Source organism: Melanerpes formicivorus, unplaced genomic scaffold, assembly GCF_026170545.1.
Source record: "Melanerpes formicivorus ecotype bairdi unplaced genomic scaffold, bMelFor1.0.p_v2 SCAF_2, whole genome shotgun sequence".
Taxonomy (NCBI): Eukaryota; Metazoa; Chordata; class Aves; order Piciformes; family Picidae; genus Melanerpes; species Melanerpes formicivorus.
In genome coordinates, this window is record NW_027142354.1 from 39394600 (window position 1) to 39410835 (window position 16236).

General features: G+C 38.7%; 1 protein-coding gene across 2 annotated transcripts in view; it reads left to right on the forward strand.

Moving 5' to 3' along the window:
* ZFAND3 (zinc finger AN1-type containing 3) overlaps positions 1-16236 on the forward strand; it is a 163999-nt gene that overhangs the window by 113514 nt on the left and 34249 nt on the right. For both annotated transcript variants that reach the window (XM_068157530.1, XM_068157538.1), the window contains one exon: positions 2813-2878. In XM_068157530.1, the coding sequence (XP_068013631.1) occupies positions 2813-2878 (66 nt within the window). The remainder of the gene's footprint in view (positions 1-2812; positions 2879-16236) is intronic.

Below are 16236 nucleotides of genomic sequence, written 5' to 3' on the forward strand. Positions count from 1 at the left end.
TAAGACTATTTAAATGAGAGCTGCTTCATCTTAAGAGGCAGCTGTGGTATAAATTCAGTTCACTGTAATTCCCTACCCTGTTGTATATACCTTGATATATTCCATATCCTGTTGTATGTATCATTTACACAAAGTCTATATTGAAACCAAGTGCTATATACTTGATCTTCAAAAGCTGAGACTGTCTTAGCAGACCTGCTGCATAACTTACTGAGCATCCAAAAATGTTTCAATAGAAAATTTGCTAAGAATTCTGCTGTGGTATTTATTTTCTTCCCAAATGCACCAAAACCTAGACTAGGTAGTGTTTGAGCCTTTTACAATTATATTAGTAACATAGATCAAGATTGAATTGTCAGATGGAATGGAATGGAATGGAATGGAATGGAATGGAATGGAATGGAATGGAATGGAATGGAATGGAATGGAATGGAATGGAATGGAATGGAATGGAATGGAATAGACCAGTTTGGGAAAGACCTTTGGGATCAAGTCCAACTTATCACCCAACACTATCTAATCAACTAAACCATGGCACCAAGCACCCCATCCAGTCTCTTCTTAAACATCTCCAGTGATGGTGATTCCACCACCTCCCTGGGCAGCCCATTCCAATGGCCAATCACTCTTTCTATGAAGAACTTCTTCCTAACATCCAGCCTAAACCTCCCCTGGCACAGCTTGAGACTGTGGCCTCTTATTCTGTCACAGGTTGCCTGGGAGAAGAGACCAACCCCCACCTGGCTGCAACCTCCCTTCAGGTAGTTGTAGAGAGCAAGAAGGTCTCCTCTGAGCCTTCTCTTCTCCAGCCTAGGAAATTTTTTAATTTTTTTTAAGTATTTGAGCTTATTTGGCCATCCCTGGTGCAAACCAATAGTTTGCTGGTGCAGTGGTGTCAGGCCTGAAGCAGGCACCAACATAGCGATACCAGAATGTTTGATCCGTCCAACTGGGACACTTTCTGTTGGCCGGGAAAGGCATCTACCCCATGCCTCCCAGTTGTCATCACTGCCAAAGGAAGCTTCACTTTTCGCATATACAGACTTGCCTCTGCAGAGGAGTCCCCACTGCTGCCTTCCACTTACCTGGGGAGTTCACCCATTTCTCACCAGACCCCTCCTTCTCAGCCTGCAAAAATGCAGCTGTTCCTCACAGCACTGTAATTCCTACCCGCTGCTTATGCTGTGGCCTATCACAATGCAGCAATGTCTTATGTTACATTTTGTAGTCATGTTTACTTAGTGTAACATCAGGTCAGGCCCTAGTAAGTGGTCTCAGTGTTTGCCTGCAGGCCAAGAATTGATTTGTTGGCCATTGTAAAGATTATCTGTTGTGCAGTTAAGAAATGGTATATGTTGCCGAGGGACTTCTTGGGGAGAAAAGAAAGCTCAAGAAGTTTATCAGTCCTTCTCTAGAAAACAGATGGTAAACTTGTGAGAACCTTACTGCCAAGTGCATAATTAAAAAAAAAAGAATCAGAGAATGACAGAATGTTAGGGGTTGGAAGGGACCTCAAAAGATCAACTAGTTGAAGCCCCCTGCCAGGGCAGGATCACCTAGAAAATGCACCAAAATAATTTCCTCACATCTTTCTCTCCCACTTGCAGAAATGTTTTCCCCCATCTCTCTCCTTCTTACCATTTTTGGTAGCATTACCATGCTGTAACTTTTAAAGAGTAGGTGAAGTAACTCAAGATCTGATACTTACTGACAATAAGTTAAGGAGAAGCATCTCAAAGAGAAGTGAAAAGAAACAGTTTACTACCAGGCTAGACATGAAAATGTTTGAAAAGAGAAAAACACTGCCAAAGCCTCTTTGCTACTTTCCAGATGTGCAGAGACTGAAAAAAAAAAAAAAATATTAAGGGTGAAAGTATATTTTTAGGGCATGTAGACTTATGTTGAAGATTATCCTGTCATGCTGATCTCTGTTTTATTGCCAGCATAGTACTACGTCACCAGCAATTCAGTGCAAACTGGATTACTGGTATTTTGATAGCCAAACTTTACTAGGTCTAACTTAATTTCAGGCTCTTCAGCATCATCCAATTTATAATATCCAATTATCAAAGCTATGATGTGTTATTACCACTGGCAATGCTCCTGTCAATTTGTCTTGCCTTCACTATATGGGGTTTATTTTTATTTATTTATCTGTTTTTACTGCAAGTTGCTGAGTACACTCAATTGGTTGCTATTTTAACAAGATCTCTGGAGAACTCTTCAACAATGATGCATGTTAAGAAAAAAGCCAGAGAGCAATTTACTACCAAGCAGATACCAGATGAGTGGGCGAGAGTCCAGATTTCAGCAAAAACACCTTAAATGTGGAGAGGTTGTTAGATTTGTGCCACACTTTGAAAACATCCTGAGTACAAGATAAGAGAAAAAGTCTGTATCTCATTGGAGTCAATGACGAGGTTTCTGTTCACATCAGGGAAGCAATCACTTTGTCTCTTGCAGCACTTTTGGGTTAGTTAAGTTCATTTCTAGCTGTATTCCCACATAAATGATACCTTTGTCAGTGCTGGAGAAATTGCAGTTGTAGTACTGTATTTTCCTAAAACTCTTGAAATATTTATGAAGTATAACATAACTTGTCCTTTTGTCTCAACTTCTCATCTATTTTTTTCAGCACAAGACGTTTGGGTTTTACTGGGACAGAAATACTGAACATAGTAGACTACTTCCTTGTGTGCTTTCCAAAGACAAATGCTCCTCAGCGTTTTATATTCCTGAGTATTATCTTGATGTGGTTATAAATGTTAAATATAGGTGGTGTTTTGAGACATATGATCTTCTTTGTTTCCAGGTGGGCCATGCACAGGTACAGCTCATGCCTCATTAACCACACCAACCAAAAGATCTTGCGACTCAGGTATGTGTTTTGTGGGGGCCAGGGAATTAAATTTTGTGTGGTATTTAACTGTGGTTATAGTTTAGCAGTCAAGGCTATTAATTAGATCTGACAAACGTCAAATGAAAATAAATATTGTTGATTTGCTGTCAGAAATGTGTATATATAAAAGGAATTGTATGGCAGGTAATTCAGAGTCCTCTTAAACAATTTCATAAATATACTGTTTTTAGTTAATCTTTGTAAACATAAACTAATTACTTCTGTATGTGTTAATTCTAACAATTGTGACAGTGAAAATCCTTAGCTTTTAAATGCAAACTACTGTGTAGAAAACTGCTTTGAGTATATTGTCTTTACTTTCCCTGATCGAAAATGCGGTATAGATAGGTGATCTTGGCGTTGACAATAAGTTCTTTGGATCCTTTCAATGACTTTATTTCTTCTTGGAGGATATGGATGGATGATCTCTCACAGAGCTAGTGTTACTAATGACGTGCTAGGTCATTGATAGGCTGAAACTGCTGCTTCTGCAGCAGATCTGTTACAAAGAATCATGTGAGCGCTCATTCAAGCAGGCAGACAAGTTACCTGCATTGGCTCAGATCTTTTTCAGGCTGGTTTTGCATGGGTTAAGGAGACCTCCTATGATCTTTTCTACCAGCACCACTGTGGGAAGCCACAAGTACCTGTGGAATGGCAGTGGCAGGTAGTTGTAATGTTTTAGCATCTGTTTCCGAAATAATTTTGGTCAGTACTTGCATTTATGTACCAATGGAACTGTACTGAGTATGCAGAAAGCAAGGACATTACTGTCTGATTAAGGGCTCTTACTCTTTCAGAAGTTCAAGGTAAATTTCCTCTTAAGTAATTTTTTCAAAAAGTGTTTCAAGTTACTGTATTTTTAGCTGAATTGTAGCTGTTCCATACATGCATGTTGTTAGCTTGCAGCAAATGTGTGATGTTTCAAGTTGGCTTGGTCTGCAGCAAAGGAAGATTATGAAGAAGCTACATTACCTTGCATTTGGTGCTGATCTGTCAACTAATGCTGGATAATCTGTGACAGTGTTGTGAGTACTGTTTGTCAAAGGATGTTTTATGTTTGGCACTGGAAGATACTGGATCCAACTTGTCTAGAATAGGAAGACTGTGTATTTTCTTTTCTATGTAGCCATGAAGATGTACCTAAGCAAGACAAAAATGTTTGCTACTCAAACTAATCTGCTTTGCTCATGATACTACTTAATTGTATTTTCTTTGTATTTTTGCTCTTGTGATATTTAACTGTTTTCATTGCAGGGTAATTTAAAAACTTTCTATGATGCTTTGGATACTGAAAACTGAGAGTGTCATAGAGTCATAAGAATGGTTTGGGTTGGAAGAGTCCTTAAAGATCATCTAGTTTCAACCCCTCTGACATGATCAGGGACACCTCATACTAGACGAGGTTGCTCAAGGTTCCAGCCAATCTGGCTTGGAATACTTTCAGGGGTGAAACATCCACAACTTCTCTGGGCAACCTATTCCAGTATCTCATCACCCTTATGGTGAAGCATTTCTTCCTAATGTCTAATGCAAGTCTAACTTCCTCCAGTTTGAAACCATTACTCTCTATCCTGACACTACAAGCCTTTGTAAAAAGTCACTTTTGCACTATCCTGTAGGCCCTATTCAAATACCAGAAGGCTGCTATAAGGTCTCCCCAAAGCCTTCTTCAGGCTGAACAATGCCAACTCTCTTCACCTATCTTTGTAGGAGTAGGATAGGTCCTCTATACAGAGACTACTATATGACTATTTCGAAAAATGTCCTTGTCATCAGCAAAAAAGCAGCTCAGTCTGCCATGTGAAGTGGCAAATGGCAAAAGTGAAAGCTTGTTAGAATAAAGATGATAAGGCTAATGGACATACTGAAAAATGCACATTAAATGGTTGGCTGGCGTTGCTCAGTACTTCTCTTGGTTTTGGTTTATGCTAATGTTTAGTCCCTATGTGCTTGTGTGTTAATCATTTGTGTGCTTAGCAAGAAAATAAGGAGATTTGATGCCACAAGCTCCATCCTGAGTCAGCTAAATGTAATGATTTTGTATTGCCTCAATTTCACCAAAATCTGTCGGCATTAGTTGCTCAGTGACCTGCATATTTTGTTTGTAGTCCCTTACACTAACAAACCTGTTACCAGGAGTTGCAGCTTTCTTCTCCAGAAAAAAAGCTTCAGTTTTTTAAAATAAATGGCCACGTTTTCAAAGTTCACATTTTGGAGTATGGATAAATGTGGGAATTGACAAGAAAATATTGGCTACAAATTATTACTCAGAAATTATGTGATATCTAGGGGCATAAGCAGCAGACTATGTAGGTGACTATTTCACACTACATTCACTTCACTTTAGTGCCCCTTCCCAGGAAGCAATTTGAGTGATACAAGCTATATTTGTCAATACTACACATTGCATATAAGCCTCTCTTCTATCAGTATTCCACATTTCTTCTGCTTGGAAGAGCTTTGAAGGAGGAATATTTTGATGGAATTCATCTGTGTAATTTTGTTCCCCCTTCAAACATAGTTTTTTCCCCTGAAGTCTGCCATATATCAGCATTGAGACAGAAAATTAGAAATTTGACCTACTTGTCTTGCATGCAGGTTCCTGTCAAGAGGATATTAAGGAAGATATAAACCTTTCATATTTTATTAGCATTAATGTAACTATTGAAGAAAGATCAAAACAATAAATCTGCCAAGACACAGGAAAAGTTCTTTTACAAAAAATAGTTTCTACCTCATGCATTTATCAACCTGCATGCTGAAGGTGCTGTTCAGGTAAATTGTTGTATTACATCAAATAGTGAGTTTTCCCCTCCTGTTCACCAGAATCATCGCTGTGGTAAAAAGGATTTCTATTCAAACTGTGCCCACAGGACAAGGATTATAGTGAAAAGAATTAATAAAGCCTCACAATCATTAGCTGGGATGATGCATCAAAGATTTTGGGAGCCAGCAGTCTGAAGACTTTGTAGGAAAAATGGTGAGACTGTGTGGCTTAGCTTATAGCTGCTGACGTATTTTGATTTGGTTCTTAATGCTTAGGTAATGTCATGATTAATGGCAGATGCTGGGACTCTTACTCTAGTCAGTAGGGCACGCAGATCCCATTTATACTGAGTGCCCATGTTGTGAAAGTGCAGTGCAAAATGGCATATTACTCTTCTTGTTCTGCTCTGCAACTTTAATGATAATTTAATACACAATTCTAAACACCCAGGTTTTGAACCATTTTCATGCAGTTTAAAGATACCTGGAAAAAAAACGGGTGGCACTGTGTGAGTGTACTCAGTTGCTTTTTAATTGTGCAGTGGAAAATGTGGTAGAAACAGTCAGATAAAATGCATTAATGACACAATCAATTCATGCATTATATCCATAAAGTCAGTGAGGTTTTAAGTACTTTTTTTCTCAGCAGCTATTTATGAGAAACATGCATCTTTAATATTTTATATAGGTATCTGTGCAGATAGCTCACATTTTATGAGGCAGGCTGTCCTAGGTGGGTGTGGTAGTATTTATATTGTACATAATTACATTATCTGCCTTGGTGCTTTGTGCTTTCTCTAGTGTAAAACTTGGGTCTAGAAGATGCAGTTTTTTCACTGTTCAAGCAAAGCTGTATGGTCCATTTTGAAGTTTGGGGTTTATCAGTGCTCATATAGTAAGGTGTGTGCTTGACTGCTGCAGTGCCAGAAATCTAATTTTCTTTGAGGCTGTACCCATACAATCAACAGCCTTTTTGGAGCTACAAAAAGAGCAGGTTGTGGGAATAGAAGTACACAAATTTTGAGCCAGAGCCAAACCCAACAAATCATTACTTTTCAGTTTGGAGGATGCAATAGGATAGGATAGGATAGGATAGGATAGGATAGGATAGGATAGGATAGGATAGGATAGGATAGGATAGGATAGGATAGGGTAGGGTAGGGTAGGGTAGGGTAGGATAAGGTAGGGTAGGATAGGGTAGGGTAGGGTAGGGTAGAATAGAATAGAATAGAATAGAATAGAATAGAATAGAATAGAATAGAATAGAATAGAATAGAATAGAATAGAATAGAATAGAATAGAATAGACCAGACCTTCGAGATCGAGTCCAACCTAACATCCAACACCATCTAAGCAACTAAACCATGGCACCAAGCACCCCATCCAGTCTCTTCTTAAATACCTTCAGTGATAGTGACTCCACCACCTCCCTGGGCAGCACATTCCAATGGCCAATCACTCTTTCTGTGAAGAACTTCTTCCTAACATCCAGCCTAAACCTCCCCTGGCACAGCTTGAGACTGTGTCCTCATGTTCTGGTGCTGCTTGCCTGGGAGAAGAGATCAACCTCCACCTGGCTACAACCTCCTTTCTGGTAGTTGTAGACAGCAATAAGGTCTGCCCCGAGCCTCCCCTTCTCCAGGCTAAGCAAAGGGGTGACCTCATTCATGTTTATAAATATGTAAAGGGTGAGTGCCAAGAGGATGGAGCCAGGCTTTTCTCAGTGATGCTCAATGACAGGACAGGGGGCAGTGGGTGGAAGTTGAGCCATAGGAAGGTCCATGAAAACATGACAAAAAATTTGTTCACTGTGAGGGTGATGGAACACTGGAACAGGCTGCCCAGGAGGGTAAAACAGGCCTGGATGTGTTCCTGTGTGAGCTGGTGTAGGTGATCCTGCTCTGGCAGGGGGGTTGCGCTAGGTGATTTTTCGAGGTTCCTTCCAACCCCCTAACATTCTGTGATTCTATAATTTTTTTTTTCTGTCACTGTGTGTTTAAGTAAAGACAAAAGGACCTGGTAAACCACTGAGTAGATTTTCTTTTTTAATTTTTATGTCTTAATTACTCTGGATTGTCAAGCATGTGAGCAAAAAAAGATACAAAAGATGATTGCAGGGAGTTTATAACATTGAAACCACGGTGAGATATGTTTTTCATTGGTGTTCCGAGGGACTTTTAAGGTATTCTTTAGTGTTTGACTTCTAGAGGGCATTGTGTTAGAAATCCAACCTTCTTGGAGCTCTCTCCCCAACAGGAAAGTGATGATAGAACAGCCTTCAAGCTGCACAATAAATCACCCAGTTCTGGCAGTAATAGTGCCCATTAGGGACACTCTTCTTTTTTCTCTTCCCCTCCCTCCCTGCCCCCGCTGCTCAGTTTCCAGCTGCACTAATAGAACAGTGCATCAAGCAAGGCTGTAAATAAAAGTTATAACCTAATAGGTGGGCGCTGAAGTGGAACGGACAGGAGCTGAGGCATGGAGGCCCTATTACTGCTCATCAGCAATTATAAACAGGATAAAGTGTCTGGGACTTGCACTGATGTGGCAAGAGCTAAACAGAGGCTGGAAGATGACACTGTACCGTGATCAGATGATGTATGTTGATGGGTTTTTACTGTCTCGTCTTATTGCCTATTTCTGTGGTGTGTTTGTATTATCTGTTCTGTGCTTCTCTATCTGTCTGGATGGACAGATTGGTTTCCTCTCCTGCTCAAAGGAACTCGAACAGATACACTCAAGCTTGCTTTTTTTTACGAGTATACTTTGCATTCATTGCCAGTACTAGCCATGTAAGAGCCTTCTCAAAGCATTGTGACTTTTGTAGGTTCAAAACCTCCTAATGGTAAGGACCAAAATAGTCACGTCTGTAAACAAGTTTAAGGACTTCCTACAATTGTAGGGTTTATTTTCACTATCACCTTGTTCAGCTTTACAAAATCACTCTCACTCATTAAAAATGGTGGATATGGTCACCTGAATGGTCTCTTACATTAAATGCATCCCATGCATTTTAGACTAAATGTGTTAAAACCAATGTGGTTGAAGAATCTAAAGAGATGGGTTTGGGGGGTTCAGTACATCAAAACATTTTGATAAAAGTCAGCTATAGCTTGCCTCTGGTTTATTAAAACTTCAGCTGTTCCTGGGAAGGCTTTTAAGAGCTTGTTAGCACGCGATAATTGGTAATATCCCCCCAAAAGCCTTTCTTCATCTTTTATCTATCACAGTCTAGCACATTTCTGTGCTAGACATCTAAATCATCTCTTTTCTAAACCATAGTGAAAGAAAGCGCCTTGAAATTTTGCCTGTGCTTTCTTTAATCTAAAGAGCAGTTTCGCAAGCATCTTCATAGTTCATACATTGATCACTCATGCTGTTTACTTCAGAAGAGAATTTTCTTCTGAGTAGTGGAAAAAAAATACAACATTCAGAAATTAAAAAGTGTGCAGCAGCATGATTGGATGTGACAACAGTGACTCCTATCTTGTCTATTCAGTACAGCCAAGATAAAATAAATAGATTGTTTTTCTATCATCTTATGATACTAGGACAGAAATACTCACATCTGCCTGTGTTAAAGTACACTAAACCGAGATGAATGGAAACTCATCCTTTTCATAGTCAGTATTTCTTTGACATTAACTTTCATTCTTACTAGTTCCCAGGGGGTTCCTTTTCTTTGTATTGTTCATAAAGTGAGGAAGCTAGATAGTTAAAGTGGCTGAAGGGACAAAAAAATGTAATGTGGCTATGGAAGCCCTATTTCACATGCTGCATAGATGAATTAGAAATATTACACAGACAGTGTTTTGAAGATGTTTATAAAATTCCCATTTAGGAAAAACTCCATTTGTAATCAATCTGTTGGAGTAATTAATGAAAGGATTATAGCTTTAAGAATTAAAATTAGTTTTATGTAATGTGATAAATATTTTTCTGTGTCCTTAAAGATGGTTTTCAGTCTGGCTGTGAAATTCTTGCCAGGTAGAAAATTACATGCTTTGAAGGTTGTTATCTTTTAAATTTCACTGGACTTTAATACTTTAAAGTCTAGGGAATTATGACAAAGGATTTGTTCTTGAATTTGTTGAAATAGAAAAGTAAATATTTTACTCTTTATGTATATTTTAACTAAACTGAAACAACTTCTACCCTAATTTTTTTTTAAGTGGTTTCATGCCATGTTTAATTTTCATAACTATCAGGATCTCTGTGAACATCATTTAACTGATCTTGGACAGCAGGTATATAGTTTATAGTAGAGAATGTACATCTATTAAGGTTACTTCACATTATGCTCCCAACAGCTCTGAATATCCTGTTTCATTGCCACCATCCATGCACAGACTGCTGGAAAGCCATTAGCCATTCTCAAGCAACAAAATCACAGCTCAGAACTTCAAATAAACTGTGTCTCCATTAAATTCAAAGGCAAAGAAATCAAGGTTCATAGAATCACCTGGATTGGAAGGGACCTCTGAAGTTCATCTAGTCCAACCACCCTGCAGTGAACAGGGACATCCTCAACTAGATCACATCACCCAGAGCCCCGTTGAGCCTCACCTTGAATATCTCCAGGGATGGGGCCTCAACCATCTCTCTGGGCAGCCTGTTCCAATGCTCAACCACTCGTGTAAAGCATTTTTTCCTACCATCCAATCTAAATCCACTCTTCTCTAATTCCAAACCATTTCCCAGGGTTGCATGTCTTGCATTTCCCACCTACAACTTTTTCCTAAAACTGAATTAAAGTATGTCTTGGAACATGATCAGGGGAGCTTGGGATTTGCTTTAATTTCAATTGAGCTTGCCCAATGGCAAGACAATATGGAGAATGCCATAAATAGCTGAAATTAACAACTCTAAAATCTGTGAGGATGTCTGCTCCTGTCAGCCTGAAGAATGGAACTGATTTTACTTCAGATTGTTTCTGTCAGCACCTTGATCAGATGTGTACAGATCAGGCAACTTTCTTACTGGTAAGCTTTAACAAATGTGACATAGCTTTTCATAGTTCTAAATTTGTTATTTTATCTCAATAAAGATTTTTTAAAGCAAGTTTAGCATTAAATAACTGGCCTAAGATATACTTAAAAATCATACAGCCATATATATTTCTTAAGTGAAGACACATGTATCTTGCAGCACACTAATTCATGATCCAGTTACTGCTGTACATTTTGGTTTCAGGGCAGTGCCCCAAAGTTTTCATCTGACTGTTGCTGAAGGCTTCTCTTCTGACTAAAGATTTCAGTGAGCATCAGACAGCCTTTAAGTACAAGTTTTCACTGTGTTCCATTTGGATGTTAATTTTTCTAAGGATCTTGAAAATACCTGGAAGCAATTATAGAGCCTCTTGGAACTATGCTTAAGACAGAGCATACACAAGGGAAAGTGAATCTCCCTGCAAAGTGAGGGGTTTATAAATATTTGTATGTTCACTGAATTGGTATGTAAACAAGTTATCTCTTTTTGCTATTCCTGTTCAAATTATTTTCCATAACATAATCTTCCTGGAATAACCAATGAGACCAACATCTTGGGGCCAAAGAGGGTTGAGCAAGAATAAGAGACAAGATGTGAGAATAGAGTAGAGTAGAGTAGAGTAGAGTAGAGTAGAGTAGAGTAGAGTAGAGTAGAGTAGAGTAGAGTAGAGTAGAATAGAATAGAATAGAATAGAATAGAATAGAATAGAATAGAATAGAATAGAATAGAATAGAATAGAATAGAATAGAATTAACCAGGTTGGAAAAGACCTTTGAGATCATCGAGTCCAACCTATCATCCAACACTGTCTAATCAGCTATACTACATTGCCCTTTGTGCAGACTTGGTGTGCAGATTAGTGTGGATGATTCACAAGTATCTCTTGAATTGAGGGGCCTAGACCTGGACACAGTACTCAAGATGTGGCCTAACCAGTGCTGAGTACAGGGGCAAAATGACGATGGGATGCATCAGTGAACAGGGCATATTACTTTTCATTATCTGGTAGAGGTGAGGCCTCTTCAGCACATGTCGCCTCCTTCTCCATCTAGATAAAAACAATAAGAAGTACCCAGTTAACCAGCCTGACTTCTGATGCATTGTAGACAGAAATCAGGTGTGCAGAAATTGGCTTCTTTGCCAGGGCTGGGTTTTTTGCCTCACAAAAATAGCTAGAAAAAGTAGCACAATCAAAACATAAACTGATTTTTAAGCTTCAAAATAACTGAATCAAAAGAAAGTGTATTTTGAAGCTAGGTAAGCTGTATATTTCAGAATCTACTCTTAATGCATTCAGTAAAATCTTTATCAAAATACATGAGCTCTTAGTTATCTTCCTTGATATTAATCAGTTACAGTCCTTGGAATTATAGTCTCATTGTGAAATTTCTGTTCCTTATGGCATCACTGAGGTTCAGCAGCTAATGACAAATAAGTGTTTGGAAAGGTAAATATGGAAAATTTGTATTTTATTTTTTTCCCCCCACTGCTACCAGGCAAGAGTTCTTTATGATTCCCCTTCTGAATCTGTGACTTAGCCTTGGAAAACACTCATTACACCAATGAGGGGGAAGAGTGTGCTAAGCAAAACTCAGTGTATGAATGAAAAATAACAGAGCAAGTAGTTTCTATATAGAACCAGTTTTAGGCTATTAGTTTGAAGAATTACTTTCCCAAATCCCATATACCATCTGATTGATGAGGACATAGCTGGAGTATACTACTAGGATTTTGAAGCAGAGCAGCACTACTTATTTATGCACTCTTGAGCTGACTAGTGAATATACAGTATTTGTAGCCTAATTTATTCTTGTTAATCCAGCATTAGGGAACTTCACAAAGCTTATGAGGGCTCTCATTAAAATCAGCAAGAATAAAACTGTGATATTTCTGAATGCTTTTTAATTTCCCATTTTATCAGAAACAGTGTAAGCTTTTTTGTATTTGTTTGCATATGCATATTCACATGTGAAAATACACATTTGAATATTAGTAAGTAGTCTTGTAGTGTGGAATGATCAGAATGTTCATCATTTCCCTTAATTTTTTGATTATGTGTATTCCCATATTACAGGGTTTTTTTTTTTCTACCTTCTTGTGTTTCTGGTTTTCCATTTAGCTATCTGTATTTGTGCATTATTCCTTTACTTAATAATCCTTAATCCTGTTCTGATTATTTAGGCCACTTACAGTATCTTTTGTTCTCCAGCTTTAACTGTCATTAGAATCTGCCTGTGACCCTCTCTCAACCCTAATGCTGTGCTGCTAAAACACATTATTTAATAAGAAGAACATAAGTAATTTAATTTTTTTTTTAACTGGTGACTTTAGTGTTGTGGCCTGTTTTCTCCTCTGGACTTTTCAAGGTTCATTCCTTATAGTAGTCTGAATGTACGAATGGCTTGAGATGCTGTTTGTCAGCGGTTAAAAAAACCAAACAGCCCAAACCAACTTCCTTTAACATCCTTAGAATACCATCAGGCTTCTACACAGCATAAACTGTCCTGAGTAATCAAGACAAAGGGAATCAAGTCTTGTGTCTGGATGCCCTAGCAGTCACTGTCTGCATATGATTTCACTGTCAGCAGCTGGTTCTAAACATGTTCATACAATCAATAAGGTTGGAAAAGACCTCAAAGATCATCAAGTCCAACCTGTCACCCAACACCTCATGACTACTAGACCATGGCACCACGTGCCACATCCAGTCCTCTCTTGAACACTTCCAGGGATGGTGACTCCACCACCTCCCTGGGCAGCCCATTCCAATGCCTAACAACTCTCTCTGTGAAGAACTTTCTCCTCACCTCAAGCCTAAACTTCCCTGGCGCAGCTTGAGACTGTGTCCTTTTGTGTGTTCTTCAGCTTCTTACTCCTGTAGCAAGAGATGGACAGCAAGCAGCAGAACAAGTGTTTAGCTGAACTGTACAATGTGTTCCCACTTCACAAACAGTGGAGAGGGGAGTAATGTAAGAATTTGAGTATAAAACATGTAGCATAGGAGATTAAGTATGAGATGGAAATTAATTAGATTTTTACTTAATGTAGGAATTCTGAAATGTATTGACAAGAAAGAATAATAGACATTTTCTTACTTTTTGTAATTATAACTTAGTTAAAATGCATGCAGTAGCCTATGTAGTTCACCATTCATCATACAGCTTTCAATGTGCATTTCATTCATCTGGGTTGTTGGCACTGGGTTATTCTCCACTTTTTCATTAGAGATGGTAGTTAATAGCCTCATTAAATTACACTGCAGTTCACTGTAGTTCTTTATTGACAGATGGTAGTACCAACCATAGCACTTCAGAGGCAAACAAAAAGGAGGAGAGGTAGGAAGGAATTAGTATGTAGGTTGGGGTGGGATTTTTTCCCCCATCCATGAGTCTCTCTGGATTTACAGTGTGGTTGATAATGGAAAAGGCCTCCAGATTCAACCTCCTTGGTGGTTCAACCTCCTTGCTCAGAGCTGGGGGCTGTGTCCAGAGGTCACAGAAGCCGGAAGCCTCCACAAACCCCCTGTGGCAACCTGTGTCAATGTCAGGTCTCTCCTGCAGTGAAAAATTGTTTCATGTGTGGGAAGTTACTAAAATTATATGGTTTTGTATGATTGTGATCCCACATTTTTCTGTTTTCCTGAAATCATATGGGAGGAGCAATATATACATTGACACTCATTCATACACACATACATACATACAAAAATTACTCTGACCAGGGGGGTTTCCGTGTTGCTTGCTAATTGTAAATATCTGTATAATATTATAAATCCTGTATATTTTATACATATTCATTGCATTCCATCATCGAGTGTAGATTTTGCTTGTAACTAGAGCTTCATTTGCTTCTAACTGAGTTGGTCTGGCAAAGTTAATGCTGTGGGGAAACTTCAACCCCAGCACATTACAAAAAATAATTGGCACCTATTCAGGGTGGGACAATTGCTTGATTGATTAATTCCTGCTCAGATTAAGGAACCAAAATGAAGCTGGTTTGGGTTTTGTGGCATTTGATATATTCTGCTCTAACAGTGATTCTGTTATCTCCATTGTCTCCTTCCTCCCTCTGGAAGCTTATCTAACATCAGAGCCCTGCACCACCTATACAAAGTTAATGCTGGGGGGAAACTTCAACCCACCACAATACCAGAGAGATAACAGCTCGGCATGCTGAGAGAAGAGACAGGAAAAGGGCAGAATAGCCTGTGCTGTGCATTTATATAGGGGAGATGCAGGAATGATGGGATGAAATCACAAAAGATTACATTTTTCCAGTGTCCACTTCCTGGGTTGCCTAGGCCCTGGAGGACTTTTCTTCTCTATGGTGTTGACATCCAGTCTTAAACCCGCCACACAGGGCCACGTACACAAGTCTTTGCTGCTCTGCAGAGTTCATCTCTGTGTTTTACAAATGCCTGTGTTTACTGTGCTAGCAAAGTACTTGGTACAAATTAGTTTGATTCTCCTTTCATTGCAGTGTGCCATCTCTCATTTTGGGGAAATTAAACCATACTATTGTTGAGCTCAGAAACACTGTTCACAGTCAGAGCAGTACACATACTCAATTTAATTTATTTTGCTGTCTATTGGTGTTCATCAAATTCAAAAAAAAAAAAGGCAACACTAAGTCACTGTAACAGAAGTTTTTTCTTCATCTCTGTTGCAAAGAGAGGAGGTGAATTTTGCTGGTAGAGTCTTTAACACATCAGTAATACCTTGAATTTGGATTGTCTTAAAGTATTTCTTTCAATTAGGTATCTCAATCAGCTAGGCTAAAAGTTGTGGGATTTTTTTTGTTGGTGGTGGTTGCTTGGTTTTACTTATTAGTATTTTACTTATTAGAGCTGGGAACAACCACTGTTGAATGGTTTTGATAGTTGATAAGAAATAATAACTTTTGTAGTGCAACTTCTGGCAGTTACTTACAGTCTCCAGAGTGATTTCACACTGAGGCAAGTAAATGACAGATGGGACTTGAGTTCTACAGGGGCTATTCCTATGCAGTCTCCCTGCTCCACATTGTATAGGGACGATGAGTTTTAGTGCAATTGCTGTTAAGCTCTATGGAGGGGAAAACATAAATCAGTGAAATGGTGATGCTAAGGGCACTGCCATCATACTGAAGAGATTGCCTGGTTAAATGTTACCAAAGGGTTTATGTAAGAGTTTTTGATACATCTGTCTATAGTGTTTTAAGAAAAATTGAGGTGATTTCACACAAGAAATTAATTTCTTATGAGTATGGCTATTTCCAAAGAGGTGCGCACTTAGGTTTCTGATGCAGCTTTGAGATAGTCATGACTGCATGAGAGGATGAGGTGTTAATCTCAATTAAACTACCAGAGTTCAAAAATAACTATTTCCATGGCGTTATCCTGCAACGGGGAGGAACTGAGGTGGTCACAGTTGTCAAACTTGGCTCATAAGATGTTAATCATGAATTTCTCTCTTTTCATTAGGAGACAACAAACAAATGGGTTTTGGAACAACTGTGTGTTCATTTTATGTGAAGTAGAGGAGATGATCTGAAATTATGATTTTGGTAAATGGGATAGGAAAGATTTGTAAAGAGACAGT